Source organism: Chelonoidis abingdonii, chromosome 14, assembly GCF_003597395.2.
Source record: "Chelonoidis abingdonii isolate Lonesome George chromosome 14, CheloAbing_2.0, whole genome shotgun sequence".
Classification (NCBI taxonomy): domain Eukaryota; kingdom Metazoa; phylum Chordata; order Testudines; family Testudinidae; genus Chelonoidis; species Chelonoidis abingdonii.
Genome location: NC_133782.1, coordinates 17,275,625 through 17,290,759, shown reverse-complemented (window position 1 = coordinate 17,290,759; position 15,135 = coordinate 17,275,625). Strand labels below are relative to the sequence as shown.

Genomic DNA, 15,135 nt, shown 5'->3' with positions numbered 1-15,135 from the left:
TTACTCAGGGCCAGCGCTTCCATTTAGGTGACCTAGGCAATCGCCTAGGGCGCCAGTATTATTGGGGGGCGGCATTTTGCCGGGGGGGGCAGGTGGCTCCAGTTGACCTGCCACAGGCGTGCCTGTGGAGGGTCCACTGGTCCCGCGGCTCTGGTAGATCTGCCGCAGGCGTTCCTGCAGACAGTCCGCTGGTCCTGCGGCTCCGGTGGACCTCCCGCAGGCACGCCTGTGGGAGGTCCAACGGAGCCACGGGAGCAGTGCGTGGGGCGGTGAAATGGCCATGCGCCTAGGGCGCCAAAAACATTGGCGCCGGTCCTGCCCATGCTTCCCACTTCTTGACTTCCATTTGCTCCTCCCCAGATCTGAGGCTTCCCAGCCCCACTAACTCCCATCCCTTTTAATCGAAATGAGAAGAAAACACATCCTAAAAGACAAATTTAAACATTTTATTAAAGCTAATGTTAAAATTTTATAATACACAGGCTGAGAAAAGAGTGTCTGTCATCTGGGAATAGTGCTTAGATTATCCACAAATACAAAGTTTGTTTTTAAAGTCATAAGATACATATAGTGCATATAACGAGCCCAACTGGTAAACTGACCAGATAAATCCTAGAGCACGAGGCAATCCTGGAAAACTGCATTACACCAACCAGCCAGGCCTAGATGTTCCTTTCAAGCTATTGATGAAAATAATACTATGAACTGTCCCCAGAGGATTTCCAAGGGCTTGGCAAACACTACTTCATTTTTAAAGCATCCTTGGGAGGGAGATACTATTATGTCCCTTTTACAGATGGAGAAACCGAGGCAAAGAAAGGTGAAATGATCTACTCAAGATTGCACAGGAAATATGTAACCAAGCTTGTCACAGAATCAGGAGACAAAATGAGTAGGCTCTGCCCATGCAATGAGCTCTATATGGATGAACCATGGCAGCCATGCAGAGCTAAGTTAACATGCAAGAGGCTCTCACACCTGCACAGAGGGTGTAGAATGCCAACATGTTGCTTATGGTGCAGTCAGACTCAGGACCTTAACCCTTAACGTTATTCTCTAACGTCATAGCTTCTTCCAGCTAACTGAAAACTGCATTTTTCAGGTGTCAACAGTAAAAGTGAGGGAAGCCCTTAGGGGATTGGTTACTAATGCACGTACTTTAGTAAGAATAAATCTGATATTATTTTCATGCATTTTCAAGTTTTACTTAGGTATAAGAGTATTTTGCAGTTAAATAGCAGGATTTGGCAAATTAGGACAGCCTAGTGTACAAATTCTGCCTTTACCTATGCCTCCATGTTACCCCCATAGAGTGGCAATTGAGGGCAGAACTTTGCCCTCCAATTTTAATAAATGTCACTATTAATTTTCCCATCCTGTAATGTAACTACAATAATAAAAATCACAGCTGCTTTGGTGTCTTCCTTTCTCTCTCACACATACATACATCTATTACCATTGTAGTCTGCTGTTTGCTTTGCTAAACAGAAAATATAGTACTTTACCTTCAGATTTAAATCCATTGTTGTAACAATCCCTAGAAGATGCAATTACCAACTAGCTTCTCTTTTTTTCAGTTTCCATGTAGAAGCTGAAATGGACCAACACCATCAGATTGTTTCCTGGACACCACTAGCCAGCCATCAGACGGTAATGACTTCCAGTCACTAACCAGGGCTGGATTTGAATTTGTGATTTGGAGGTCAAGTCCTCCCCATTGTAGCCTATTAAAAAAGCCCTGTGGTCATCCAATGCAAGGATAATTTATATCACTCTTTAACCTTATTTTTGCTGAAAGTTATCCCTGTTCTGTTCTGCTATACACAGGGCTGGCTCCAACTTTTTTGCCACCCCAAGTGGTGGGATAAAAAAGAAAAAGAAAAACCTGATTGCGCTGCCTCCAAAGAGTGAAGGACCTGCCGCCGAATTGCTGCCAAAGACTGAAGCAGACCAATTGAACTGCCACCGCCCCAACAACGGACAGATTGCTGCCTCTTTCTATTGGCCGCCCCAGGCACCTGCTTCCTTCGCTTATGCCTGGAGCTGGCCCTGACTATGCCCCACTTTCCCCTCCATGTGCTCTTCATTCTTTCACCTGCCTCTCTTGGAGCCAGTCACCGCTATCCTTTAATCAGACAGAGGGGTCACTGTTGACAATATAAAGAAACTCAGTTCTACCAGAACTGAGTGCGCTGTTTTCTGGGTAGACTTTGCACTGTTTTCCATTTGTTAATCACATTTTAATTAATTGGAGCAAGAAGATCATTTTAAAAACAACTCATCTAACACTATTCCCTCCCCCCACAAGGTGCCCCCTTCATTGTGTGATGTAAAAGACTAAAATAAACTGTCGCTGAAGGTTGACTGGGATTACTTTGCATGGGACACCACCATTCCCCATGAATTCGAATGATCTCTTTTAAATGTGCCCATTTTTGTAGCATGCACAAGGTAGCTGATGATGGTGTTCCCATTCTTGGCTCGAACAATATACATCATTAAACAATTCAAGCTGTCATTAAACAATTTTTAAAAAATGAGGCCAGGGTTAAATAATATCAATTAAGCGTCTGATTCTGAGCTCCTTACTCAAGCTATTGAGTGCCTACTCACACAACTAGTTCCATTAATTACTATTGGGACAGGGCTGCCCAGAGGATTCAGGGAGCCTAGGATCTTTGGTGGTGGGAGCCCCCCACTTTGGCAGTAATCCAGCAGCGGGGGGTCCTTCTGCTCTGGGACCGGCCGCAGAAGTGCCCCGAAGACCTGTGGTGGGGGCCCCCTGCCGCTGAAGACCCGGAACTTTGGCAGCGGGTCCCGAGATGGAAGGACCCCCTGCCATGGGTCTTCAGGGCACTTCAGCGGCGGGTCCCGGGGCAGAAGGACCCCCCACCGCCGAATTACCGCCGAAGACCCGGAGCAGAAGAAGCTCTGGGGGCCCGGGCACTGCAAGAGTTTTCCGGGGTCCCCAGAGCTAGTGAAGAACTCCACTCCAGGGGCCCCAAAAAACTCTTGTGGGGGCCCCTGCGGGGCCTGGGGCAAATTGCCCCACTTGCCCCTCCCCCCCAGATGGCCCTGTATTGGGAATAACTGCTTATCAGTGTGAGTAAGAGGGGTGCAAATTGGCTCCCAATAAAGTGAAATGGGATAAAAGGCAAAAGGAAAAACACCAAGAAAAGCAACATGACAGGCCAGATTCTGAAAGCCTTACTTGTGTAGTGCATCACTGCACTTCATTGATGCCAACAGGACCGCTGGAGGAGTAAGGTGCTATCTATCAGGAGTAAGGGGATCAGGCTTTAGGCCAGGGCTAACAGCACCAGGCCAAACAACACAAATCAAGTCAGTGGTGATTAGCTATAGACTTTAGTAACCAAAAGTGAAGCCTGAAAAACAGGTCACGATTTATTAATTGGGACTAACAAAACATATGCCAGTCACCACACAGCTAAGGTGGGTTCTGTGTAGCTTGAAAGCTTGTCTCCCTCACCAACAGAAGTTCGTCTAGTAAAAGATATTAGCTCACCTTCCTCGGATCTCTATTATCCTGGGACCAATATGGCTACAACAACACTGCAAACAGGCATCACACAGATCACTCTTGTATTGTTTTCTAGCTTCCCCCCAGGCTTCATCTTCTGAAGGCTGCAAACTCTTCTGGGCAGTGATGATCTCTTCCTATTACTTTTACAGTGCGTACCACAAAGGGGCTCCCATCCTACCTGAGGCACCGCAGCAAGCAAAATAAAAACGGTAATGCATGTTTCTTAAGAAAAGCCATAGGGAAAAGTTGTTACGGATTATTTTTCAAAAACTGGCATCTTTCTGCTTTTGTCTTTCACTGTGCATTAAATATTGACAATTGAGCAGATTGATGCAAAGGGAGAGCCTAATGTAGGTGGCTCTAAATTGAAATATTACAGTAGAATGGGTAGATTGTCTCTAACAAACTTAGAAGCTCCTAATAGTGCATTTTGTATGCCTAATTAGGAGGCAATTTGGACAATCTATAATTATCCTCTAAATGAAATACTGTAGACTTTTGCTCATAGTTTAGCCACTGTATCTCTAATGGAATCTGCACTATAGCAGGCCGTTTCAATACATACTTTGGCCACAAACCACATGAGCCATCTGGCTCTTGATATTTGGGTGACTTTTTTGGTAACTAAGAAGTCAAGCTTTCGTACTTTCTCCTAGTAAAGGATCACTGCAACTGAGACCCTTAACATAATCTTTCATGTCACAGAAAGAAACTTAGCATCATTATTCTTTCCTTGGGTCCCTGGAGCTGCTACCAACCCATACTAGTAGCATATTACTTCTCCTTCCATACCAGCTCAGCTATACTGATTAGTTTATTTGTAAGAGTGGGAAGAACCCAGGCTCCATTCCTTCCCCCCACCCTCTATCTATGTAGAGATGAAGGGGGTAGTGGCTTTGTTAAATCCATTCTCCTCCATTTACACACACACCCCCCGTCCTGCCCTGCCCTGTCCTGCCCTCATACACACATGCCCATGCACACTGGGGAGGCTTCCCAGAAAAGTAAGAGGTCTCCTTACATTCCACTATGTCCTAGCACAGCCACAAAGTGCAGGTCACAATTTGGCCCTTAATAACTAGCAATGAGCGAACCTCATACATTTCAGTCTGAGGTTTGATTCTAATTTGATACACGTGTGAAAGTAGAATTAATTATATTGTAAAAATAAGAGTGGATTAAAGAAATGTTGTCTGCACCTTTAAGTATAATTGTTGGAATGTTGCAATCCAGGTGTCAGGAACACAGACATTAGCATAGAACAATTGCACCGTTTAAGGGCAATTGGAAAAGTATTAGCCTTAGATCGATACCAATCAGTAAGGACGTGGAATATGCATGCTGTGTAGCAGGTGGTTTTTCCTGTCTGTTGCTTTCTTTGTCCCTTTGTCTAAACTCCTGCCCTTTTATCTGTATAAATAAGATAGTTTGTGTCTTGTATGGTGCTCACATATTCTGAATGTTATTGGCGGAGCGCTGCGCTAATAAACAGAGTGGTCTGACAAATTGTGAGTCCTGAATCTAACTTTGACACATGCCAGCTTGCCCATTCTGCAAATTATAGCCATTTAGCTCATTATCATCTATCTATATCTATCTATCTATCTATCTATAAACAAAGGTGTCTCCTGAGTGCCAGAATCAATGGCTAATGTTCATCGTAGGATCACGTCAGCTAAGAGGAATTCTGCATGTCTCAGCCCCATGCCACGTAAAGTCTATCTTGATCAGTTCACACAAAATACGAACACCAGGTGAGATGCAGGGTAAGGCCTGTTAAATATAATTTGTTCATAGAAAGATTTAGAAAAGCCTAACAGCTGTAATCCTTTTTAGAACCTGGCTGCAACAGAAGTATCCTTTCAATGTAATATTTTAAGCTTCATAATACAGTTATCATTTATTTATAATCTACCTGATTAACTGACTTGTGTGCTTTTTTGCCAGAAATGTGCATTGTACAATGCTAATTATTTTTGGAGTATCACATACAGATGCAGGTTTATTCCTAATGACAGTTCTTTGCCATATCACACCTATAACATTATGAAAAATTACTGGGTTATCTTTTCATCCAAATACAAAAGAAAAGTTTTCAGAAATTCAGAGGATTGTGTCACTGTGCAATCTCGATTTACCTTTTATCACCTCTTGATTATTTTAGAATGTGAGCTTTTACCTGTGGGGCAAGAAGCAAACAGAATCTTAACTTTCTAGCTAAAGTCACAAAAAAAACTATACTGAAGACACTTGCTTGACCCTGTGATATGCCGAGTACTGCAGTTCTGTTACTTCATTGCATTGTTCCCGAGTTATGGGCACTGAACACCTTGCAGAAATCACTCAGTGTCTTTCAGTACTGTGAATTTAATTTGCAAGGTTCTAAACAATAGTTTTCCTTGAAAAAAAATGCCTTGTTTTCTTCCAATGCTCATGATTCATTTCCTTTTCAAAATCTGAGCTTTTTCAACAGGATCATTCCATTAACTTAAAATAGCACTGCTCATACTAACAAAAGTTAAACACCTTTCTCCTTTTGCTACAGTGTCAGGCTTGTCTCCGTTTTTGCAAAGGTCAGATACATTTATATACAAGTTAATTGTATAATTTGTTTTTTAGAGGGATTACGGTAAGATGTTATGTACCATAGTTAATGTCCTGTCGGGAACATTCCTGAATTGACAGGGCATGGCCTAGATCAGTTAATAGTACTTTTCCATTTCCAACCCCTCATACTGTAGGCAGTGCTGTGCTGTACCATGGATACAGCATGTAGAGTGATTAGGCCAAGCCAAAAGGCTGGTTTCAAGCATCCTTGACTAAAGGAATGCCTTACAGTTAAGGCAGTGGACTGGGACTCAAGATCTACACAGCTCCTGATGCTGACACAGATTCCTTGTGGTCACCTAAGCTTTCTCTGCCTCAGCTCCCCACTGGTAAAATGGGGATAATGACACTTCTTTACTCAGTAGGGGGCGGTATGAGGCTAAATCCATTAACACCCATGCTTAGATATTACCATGATGAGGAACATATAAGGTCCTAGAGTTGCAGCCTGATCTGGATCAGAAATTTGTGTCAGCTCAGCAGCTTATGTGACTCTCACCCTCTTGGTTCACCATCCATTATGGAATGGAATAATTTTCTCTTCGGTCCCCTTGTTCTCACCCTGTTTTAAGTCACTGATGTATTATACTTCATTACATTAAACTGTTTGGCAGGAGTGAGAGCTTGGCTACACTTGCAAGTTACAGCACAGTAAAGGAGCCCCGGGCGCCCTAGCTCACTCCCCATCCACACTGGCAAGGCACGTAGAGTCCTCTGACTCTGTGGCTACAGCACTTCTGGTACTCTATTGTGGCAAGTAGAATAATGTTTGATGCGCCCCCGCTGGAGTGCCACAGCGTCAGCGTGAACGAGGTGTTGCATTACTGAGCTCTGATCAGCCTCCGGAAATGTCCCATAATCCCCTTAAGTCAAGTGGCCACTCTTGTTTTTGTTTTGAATCGCAGCAGGAATGCTGTTTGTGACAGCCGGCTCCTTATCTGCCCCAAGACAAAGCAAACAGTGTGGAATGTTGTGAGTGAGCGAGAGAGAGACAGGGCGGCGGGGGCCGCTGCTGTCTGAACTTACAAGACAGCATGCTGACGTGCTCTCAGCCCCCCCCCAAACCCACTCTCTCTCCCCCCACATACACACAACACACTCCCTGTCACACTCCATCCCGCCCCGCCACTTGAAAAGCACGTTGCAGTCACTTGCATGCTGGGATAGCTGCCCATAATGCACCGCTCCCAGTGCCGCTGCAAGTGGTGCAAATGTGGCCACGTAAGTGCGCTTGAAGCTGTCAGTGTGGACAGACTGCAGCGCTTTCCCTAGTGCACTCTCCGAAGGCTGGTTTAACTCAAAGCGCTCTACATCTGCAAGTGTAGCCATGCCCTAAGTCCCAGGGCCAGATCACGGTCTGTGTTGCGCAGCTACGTTGGAGTGGAGCCTCCCCTCAGTACACCAGGAAGATACAGCAGTAGAGTAGCAGGCAGACCTAGCAGCTTCCTGACAGCTAGGGAGGAGATCTAGACAGCTTGCTCAGTGACACACCATGGCGCAAATGGAACAGTCTAATTGTTTGGGTGCATGTCCTGGCCCCAGTCTTCCTATGCCCCATTCTTTATGGAGCAGTAGTAAAGTACACCCAACCCCTCTCCCCATTCCCAGCCAGCACAGCCAGCCACCCTTAGCCATCCTGCCTGTGTGACCACAATGGCTAATGGAGCACCAGTGTGCCCAGAAACCGCTACAATCCCCTTCTGTGCCCTTGCACCAATGAGACAGGACATTGCCTTAAAGAAGGGAAGCCAGTGTTTACGGTCTTCTTGATCTCCCTGCAGAAAGTACAGAGCTGACTATAGCTACTGTGGTATCATGGTGGACAAAGATAACCTGTTAGGTATCAGGCCCTAAACTACTTAGGAGCTTATAGGCCAGACATGGTCCTTTCTGGATCTATGGTACCAGATGTGGCAGAGCTCCGCCTTACCAGACTGTGGTGACTAAGAGCTGCTAGTTCTGGGATTCATGAGATCACCATAAACCTTATTCTTCTAAAGAAATTTGGATGTGCTAACAACTGAAGAGAGAGATGATCAGCTTCATTAAAGTGCTTTTCCCAGCTGTAATTTAGTCTCATTTCTCCAGCCAGCAGCTGCTATGTTTAAAATGTAGATTTTTAGAGAGATTGCTTTAGGAAGGCAAAGGGCAGCAGCTAACAGGGCTATTACCAGAATGAATATAATGAGCATTGGAAATGTATATAATGCTAAAGGAAATAGCCAAGCTACAATAATGTGTTATCTGAGTTAAGGTGGGTTGATAGCCCCAGCTACACTGCAGAAGAAAGGTTTAAATAAACCTCTATTGTAATAGCAAGATTTTTAGGCTGTATATTGCTTTCAGGGTCATAAAGACAAGTGCTGTCTTGTGTAATGTAAACTACATTTTGTTAAAACTTCACTCACAAAGTTTTGAGGTAAAACGGTTCTTACAGCGCCGCAGTGTCAAATGTTATCAGTTCTTTCCTGTATATGGCTGACTTGTGACTGTCAGGATGGTATTGCCCATGAAAACTGAATATTAAAGTGTCTGATCATGTCAGTACATATTGTATTTTAATTCATTTGCCCAAGGGGGCTGAATTAAAGTTGCGCAGATAACTTCCATTCTAGCATTTCCAAACTTTGTGTCTGATTTTGCAACTTTACCATTCTTTTAATGTAGCATTTTGTTTAACTAAAAGAATAACTTTATTTATATGCATATGTGTTTGTGTGGGGAGTGGGGAGATTCTTGGGTAGATGTGTATGCATATATCTTCTTTCTGCTAAAATAAACAAAAGAGCATAACATTTCTCAGTTCATAGACCTTAAATGGTATAGAGCTGCTTATGTCTTTCTCAAAGCACCCAGGAATAGATGAAAGATTTCCAGATATTTGTAGTTAGTAAACAAAAAGATTAATAATTTGCCACAGGAAATTGAATTAAAAAATAAAGGATTCCAAGATACGTTCTTTACAAAAATAAATTGAGAGGCGAACATGCAAATTAAGCAGCTCTTGTTCAGAAATGATCCCAGGAACAGATGCAATGGCTTTGCACTGCACTATCAGGGGATTCTGGACACAAATGAAGCATAAACAGACTCAGAAGGGTCAGCCTCATATAATGGGAATCCTTCAGTGGCATCAAGTCAGTGCAGTGGCTTCAGTGTCAACTCTCCTTCTTGTTGCTTCTCCCTGCTACCAATGCAGTTGGCGTGGCTGGAGGAAAGGGGGCACAGGGCAGCATCTCTTTGGAGCCATCAACATCTTCCATAACTTAGAGCAGCCTGAAGGGACCAGCCTGCATTCAAGAGCTTCAAGATTAGGAAAGTGTAAATGGTGAACATTATGTCACTTTCCAACACTCTCTCCCACACCACACACTCCTCCTACCTACCTGTGCTGTGTGCAGTTTGTCCGGCCAGCCCATAATCTGGGCTGTAAACCTGTAAACCTATGATCTGGAATGGCCCCTTACCTTCAGCAATCAAAATGATCAGATAATTCCACTAAGACACAATATGCTTAATGATGCTGACCCACTCAAGTGTATCTTCCTTCCCCAAAGTTCTCTCTCATGCTGGGGTGCAGGAAGACCAACTCTCTGTATGGACGCCAAGGCCCAGCTACTCAGAAATAAAAACTCAGCTTTCTGTGTCATGACTCTGCTAGATATATTTAGTCGTACCTGAGGATTTGCAAGAAATTCCATGAATGTGCAAAATTGGTTGAGAGTTACACATAATAGCTTATGACAGCTATAATCTCCCTTGAAACATGCTTCCGTGATGTAAAGCTAGCTTTGACTATATCTAGTGATCAGTTACTAAACATGACTGCATGGTATGTTGAAGCTCCCCTATTAACTAGAGTCATTTAGCATTAAAGCTTAATCTAGAAGGTACAAAGCCAACGTAATAGTGACTTCTTTCTTCTAATGTTCTTTCTAACTGCTACCATTACCCCACACCAATGGATTAATTAATAAAACCAAAATACACTAGTTGGATCTAGAACCAGTTCGATGACAGTTCTCAGAAAAACCAGAGGAACCCAAAGAGAAACCAGCTGGATGATGGAAGGGAAGCCATTGCTATTTTACTAATCTTTCAATTTATATTGAATCATGATGTCATTCTCTGGCTGTAACATTCCGAAGCCGTATCTTCCCTTGTCAAACCCTGGGATTCTTGCCTCAGGATCTTTCAATTCCAAGTCAAAATTGGTTAACAAGATGAAAACAAACCTAAAATGATAAAATGACCAGGTCAGTAAAGTATATGATATTGACAATCTACTAGTTTTTCTATGCTTAGAAGACAAATATAGAAGGAACTGGTGGTTCTGCCTATAGTTAAGGTTGCCTGATACTTTCAATTTTTAACACCCAGTTTTCAGTTGCTTACGACTTTGCCAAACTTTAACCATTCGGATGGAACTTTTCCATGGCAGGTGCCTGCCACAAGCTGAATTATTTTGGAAAATTTCAGAAAAAATGGTTTAGCCATTTCCAAGAATGATATTATGGTAAAATACATTGTACAAAGTGAAGAAGTGCTATTGACAAAATAGTATGTGATCATATCATTAAAGATTGTATCATACTGCATGCAACGGGGCCCAATGCAGGTTGCACAGGACAACTTAATTCTGGACTTTCGTAAGTTTTGCATCCTTAATATAACTTTGACTTTACAATCTTCATGTTCTTTTGATGTAGTTTTGTGTATGCAGTATAAGTATGAAGCTGCAGTAGAACGGGAGGCCTGCGAGCATTTTCTCTCTACCATCACAGTATAGTACGTAGCATAACTAACTAATTCACAAGTCATTTGGAGATTTTGTGATCTATGGTGTTAAAAAAATACTTATTTAAAAAATAAATAAAATGTTTTCCAAAAGAGTTTAAATGGGTTATTGAGGAGCACATACAGAGTTTACAAATGGTCTCAGCCTGTGTTTATACAAAGTAGATGCCAGAGGGAGTAGATAAATATTATCTGTTTTGCTATTTTTTTTTAACAGAGGTCCAAATTTTATAGAACAAGAGGGTTCTTATGCTGGATATTAAAATTACAAGTGGCCAGAATAACTCAGTTTCATAGACTCTCTGCATTTACTTACTGTTTGATGCTATTGACTGCATGGAACTTTCCAATACATGTGTTAATTCCTGCTCCCCATGGCATGTTGTAATATTTGAGCCTTTCCCCTCCTTTATAGAAATCTCTTCTCTCCGTGTTGTCTGCATTCAGGAATCTGTCGTATTTAAATTTCTGAAAAATAAGAAGGCATTTCTCTCACCCAGTTATTCTCTGTCCCAGGAGAGCAGATGGCTATTTCTGAACACCGAGGCAATCATTTGCTGTATATTTGTATTGTGATATCCCCTGAAATGCTGTTGTAGAGGCTTTCTAATCACTGATTGGAAGACACTCTGAGAAGTAGGGAAGCCTACGATGAAACAGCTGTCAGGAGTGGTCTAGATAATACTTAATCCTGCCATGAGTGCAGGGGACTGGACTAGATGACCTCTTGAGGTCACTTCCAGTCCTATGATTCCATGTTTTCCAAACAAAAATTGGAGAATATAGGTCAAAAGAGCAGTGTGCTGGGGAAAGCACAGATATGGACTTCCCTATCTAGGGCAACCTAACTAGGTTTTAGAGACATGAGAAGACTTTCCAGGGAACCCTGGTACAGACTGGGAGAGAGAGAGCACAGCAAAGCGCACCAGCATGGGTTCTGAGATGAGAGATTACCCCAACCTCTGACCTTCCAAATGTGTGTTTCCTACCCTGCAGTCATGCAGCATGCAGCCATTGGGTATGTATGAGCATAGGAAGAAATGGTTTTATTCATTTTTAATCTATTTTCTCTCTTAAATAAGTTATACAATCTTTATCTTCAACTGTAACTTGGATGCGATTGTTAATGTGAAAGAGAACCATTGTTGACTGTCCTAGGGAGCTGGGGGAGCCTCTACCTTCCGAGTGCGAGTCCACTAACCCTGCAGTGCCAAGCTCCACTGGGGATGGCCCAAACTGAGGCTTGGAAAGGGCCCGAGTTTCTCTCCCTAAAGAGAAAGGTACAAAGGCTCATGCTGGCATATGTGGAGACCCTGAGCCATAGGTGTATGACGATCCACCATAATGGACACAATCAAGAGTTTCTTCCACACTGGCAAAGAGCTGTGAAATGGAGAGTCTTCAATGATCTCATCCAGCTGGAAACAAACCCCATCATTCCCCAATGCTCACCTTTGAAATCATGCAAACATCTGTTCGGCTCTAAACCTTGCCTGCCTGCAGAACACACACAACCATGAAGACTGCGTATTTTCAGCTTGGTGACTCATATGCTGAATCCTTTAGTCATGCAAAGTAATGCAAACACATAGTTCACTGGTCTACCATTCCCGCTTGGAATTCTGCTTTTTCACCTATTCTAATGGAATGGTTAAAGCAGGGTTTCTCAAACAGGGGCAGTGATTCGCGGCCAGTTGGGAGCCACGATTGGCCGGACCTGCAGACGGGGCAGGTAAACAAACCAGTCCAGCCTGCCAGGGGCTTTCCCTACACAAGCAGCAACCTCTGTTTGAGAAGCCCTGGGTTAAAGGGCCTATAATCAACTAACAGGAAAATCCACCATTGAGGCTGATCTTTCTCACCTATTAGGGCATCAGCTGATTGTCCTAGCATTGCTCATGTGGACCAAAACCTATTTCCTTAAAAGGGAGTTTCCCCTGAATAAACACTGTGGGAATTAGCCCTGACTAACAAATACACTGAAGGACAGAGGAGTATGGAATAGTCTGAGTATGTTACATTTGTGAACTTGTGTTGACAAATTCTGAAAAATCATTAGGAGAGGCAGCTTGGTCCAGTGTCAAGGGCACCAAATTAGGAATCAGGAGATGTGAGTTCTACTTCTCGCTCTACCAGTGACTGACTATGTGATCTCAGGCAGGTCACTTGATCTCTCTCCATCTCCTTTCCCCATTTATAACATGGCGATAGTGATACTTGCTTACACTGATGTGCCTATTAATACATATCTACCTCCGCAGAATGAAGGGCTTGAGGCAGCCCTGCTGGGAATCAAACCTGGGATTCCAGAGAGCCTAGTTCAAGTATAGGTTCCTAAGTGATTCGTTTAGTTGCACATGGGAAGTTTAATTAGTGCTAACTATCCACAGAGCAAGCAAACAAACTGTACTGGACATAACACCTCTCTGGTGTACATACTTAGCTGCTGAACTACTCTGTGAGATTCCTAAGGACACTCAGAGCTCTGCAGTGTGCATCAGCAACGTGAATGGTGTTTTTCAGTCTGGCTCCATGGCAGAGCTATGTGCTGGACTGTGACATCAGCTCGTATCTTTCATTTTGGTAGCCTGCAGGGGTCAGACTTATCTTGGAGATAAGTGCACTTCAGCCAGAAAATAGTTGCAGGTGACAGCTGCTTACTTCCCTAGCAAGGCCAGTCTATTGAGACGCATGGTCTTGGCCTCCTTGTATCTGCAGAGGCAGCGCCAATATTCTGAGGCCATGTTCTGGGAGTTCAAATGGGAAAATATTGGTCCACAAGAAGAAGCAATAGGGAGCTGACAGAACCCAGCCAAGATGACTTATCCAGCTGACAGGACCCAGCCTAGATGAGTTATCCAGCTGGAGCCAGGAATTGTCATGTAGAATCAATGCCTTGACACCTGAAGTGGGGGACACCATTACAGAAAGTGCCAAACATGCTGTGATCCTTTCCCATGTTTGGTCTCTAGGCTTTCACAGTGTGCAGCAATGCCTCTGGAATCAGACCTTTCTCTCACTTCATTTTCCAGCAATTACAGGAGCTGTGTCTCTGCAACAGAAGTGTTTGCAACACTAAGTAAGCTAGGCTGGTCCAGGCTCTTTCACTCCTCCAAGCTTTGTTGCCCCCTCTCCCTATGACAGCCAATGGTAGAGTCAGTAATGGCTCTTTTTGGTTCAGTTTTCCCTTGCAGTACTCTTGGCTAGCATCTCAACCGGTTGAATGTTTTCTCTGGCACATTCTTCGACAGGACTATTATATAATCCCAGCAAACACTGATTCCTAGATTTCAAGGTCAGAGGGGGCCATTATGATAATCTATCAAGATGTCCTGCATAACACAGGCCATAGGACACTCTCCCTGCCCCCCGTAATTCTTGCGTAAGCCCGTGAAGCAGATCCTCAGCTGTAAGTTGTCAGAGCTGCAGTAAAGTTATGGGGCTATGTTAATTTACATCAGCAAAAGATCTGTGTGCACAGTTTGTGGATGAGCTATAGCATGTCTGTCAGCAAAATGTCCAGTGTGGATTGTTAAAGACTTTGAATGATGGAGGATCCACCACACCCCTAGGTCTTCAGCATGATCTTGTTATGCTTCATCTAATTATGCCTTTTTCTGCTCAATTAATGACATAGCTGTTTGTGGTCAGAAATCTCTTTCCCGTGTAGGTACTTATAGACTGTGATCAAATATTGTCAGGGAGCCAGCTGCAGCAGGGCCAGTCTCCTGGCAACACCCTGGACACAGGGATCCTAATGGGGGCTGCCTGATTGACTTCACTTCCTGATTGATGGAGGGGTGGAGCTAGCTACTACTTAATCCAGCAACAGCCAGTGCTGGCTGGCTGCTCAACATGTTCCCTACCCAGAGCTGGCTTGGTCCTGCTTCCTGCACTTACTACTTCTCTGCCTGCCCCTGTGCCCTCTTCAACCCATACCCCTCTCCATCCTTGACACCACAGCTCTGCTTTCTGACCAACTCTCTGGCTCACCCATTGGTTCTGGTATTCAGCTTCTGATCCCTGGCCCTGACCCTCAGCTCTGTTCTTAATTATAGCTCCAGGTATTCTGTGGCCCTGAACCTTGACTTCAGTTCAGCTCTATTCTAACCTCCAGGCCTGGCGACCCCTATGGCTCTGTCCATTAGGCCCAACTGCCCATGTCCTGGTCATGTCCTTGAGAAGCA

General features: G+C 43.9%; 1 protein-coding gene across 4 annotated transcripts in view; it reads right to left on the bottom strand.

The window, feature by feature from the left end:
• Window positions 1-9,031: 9,031 nt before the first annotated feature.
• Window positions 9,032-15,135, bottom strand: part of PTGIS (prostaglandin I2 synthase) — a 32,272-nt gene continuing 26,168 nt past the window's right edge. For 3 of the 4 annotated variants that reach the window (XM_032764619.1, XM_032764618.2, XM_032764620.2), the window contains 2 exons: window positions 11,265-11,416; window positions 9,032-10,386 (listed from right to left, as the gene is read on the bottom strand). In XM_032764619.1, the coding sequence (XP_032620510.1) occupies window positions 10,242-10,386; window positions 11,265-11,416 (297 nt within the window). In that variant the 3' untranslated portion in view covers window positions 9,032-10,241. The other variant, XM_032764621.2, reaches the window with a different exon arrangement.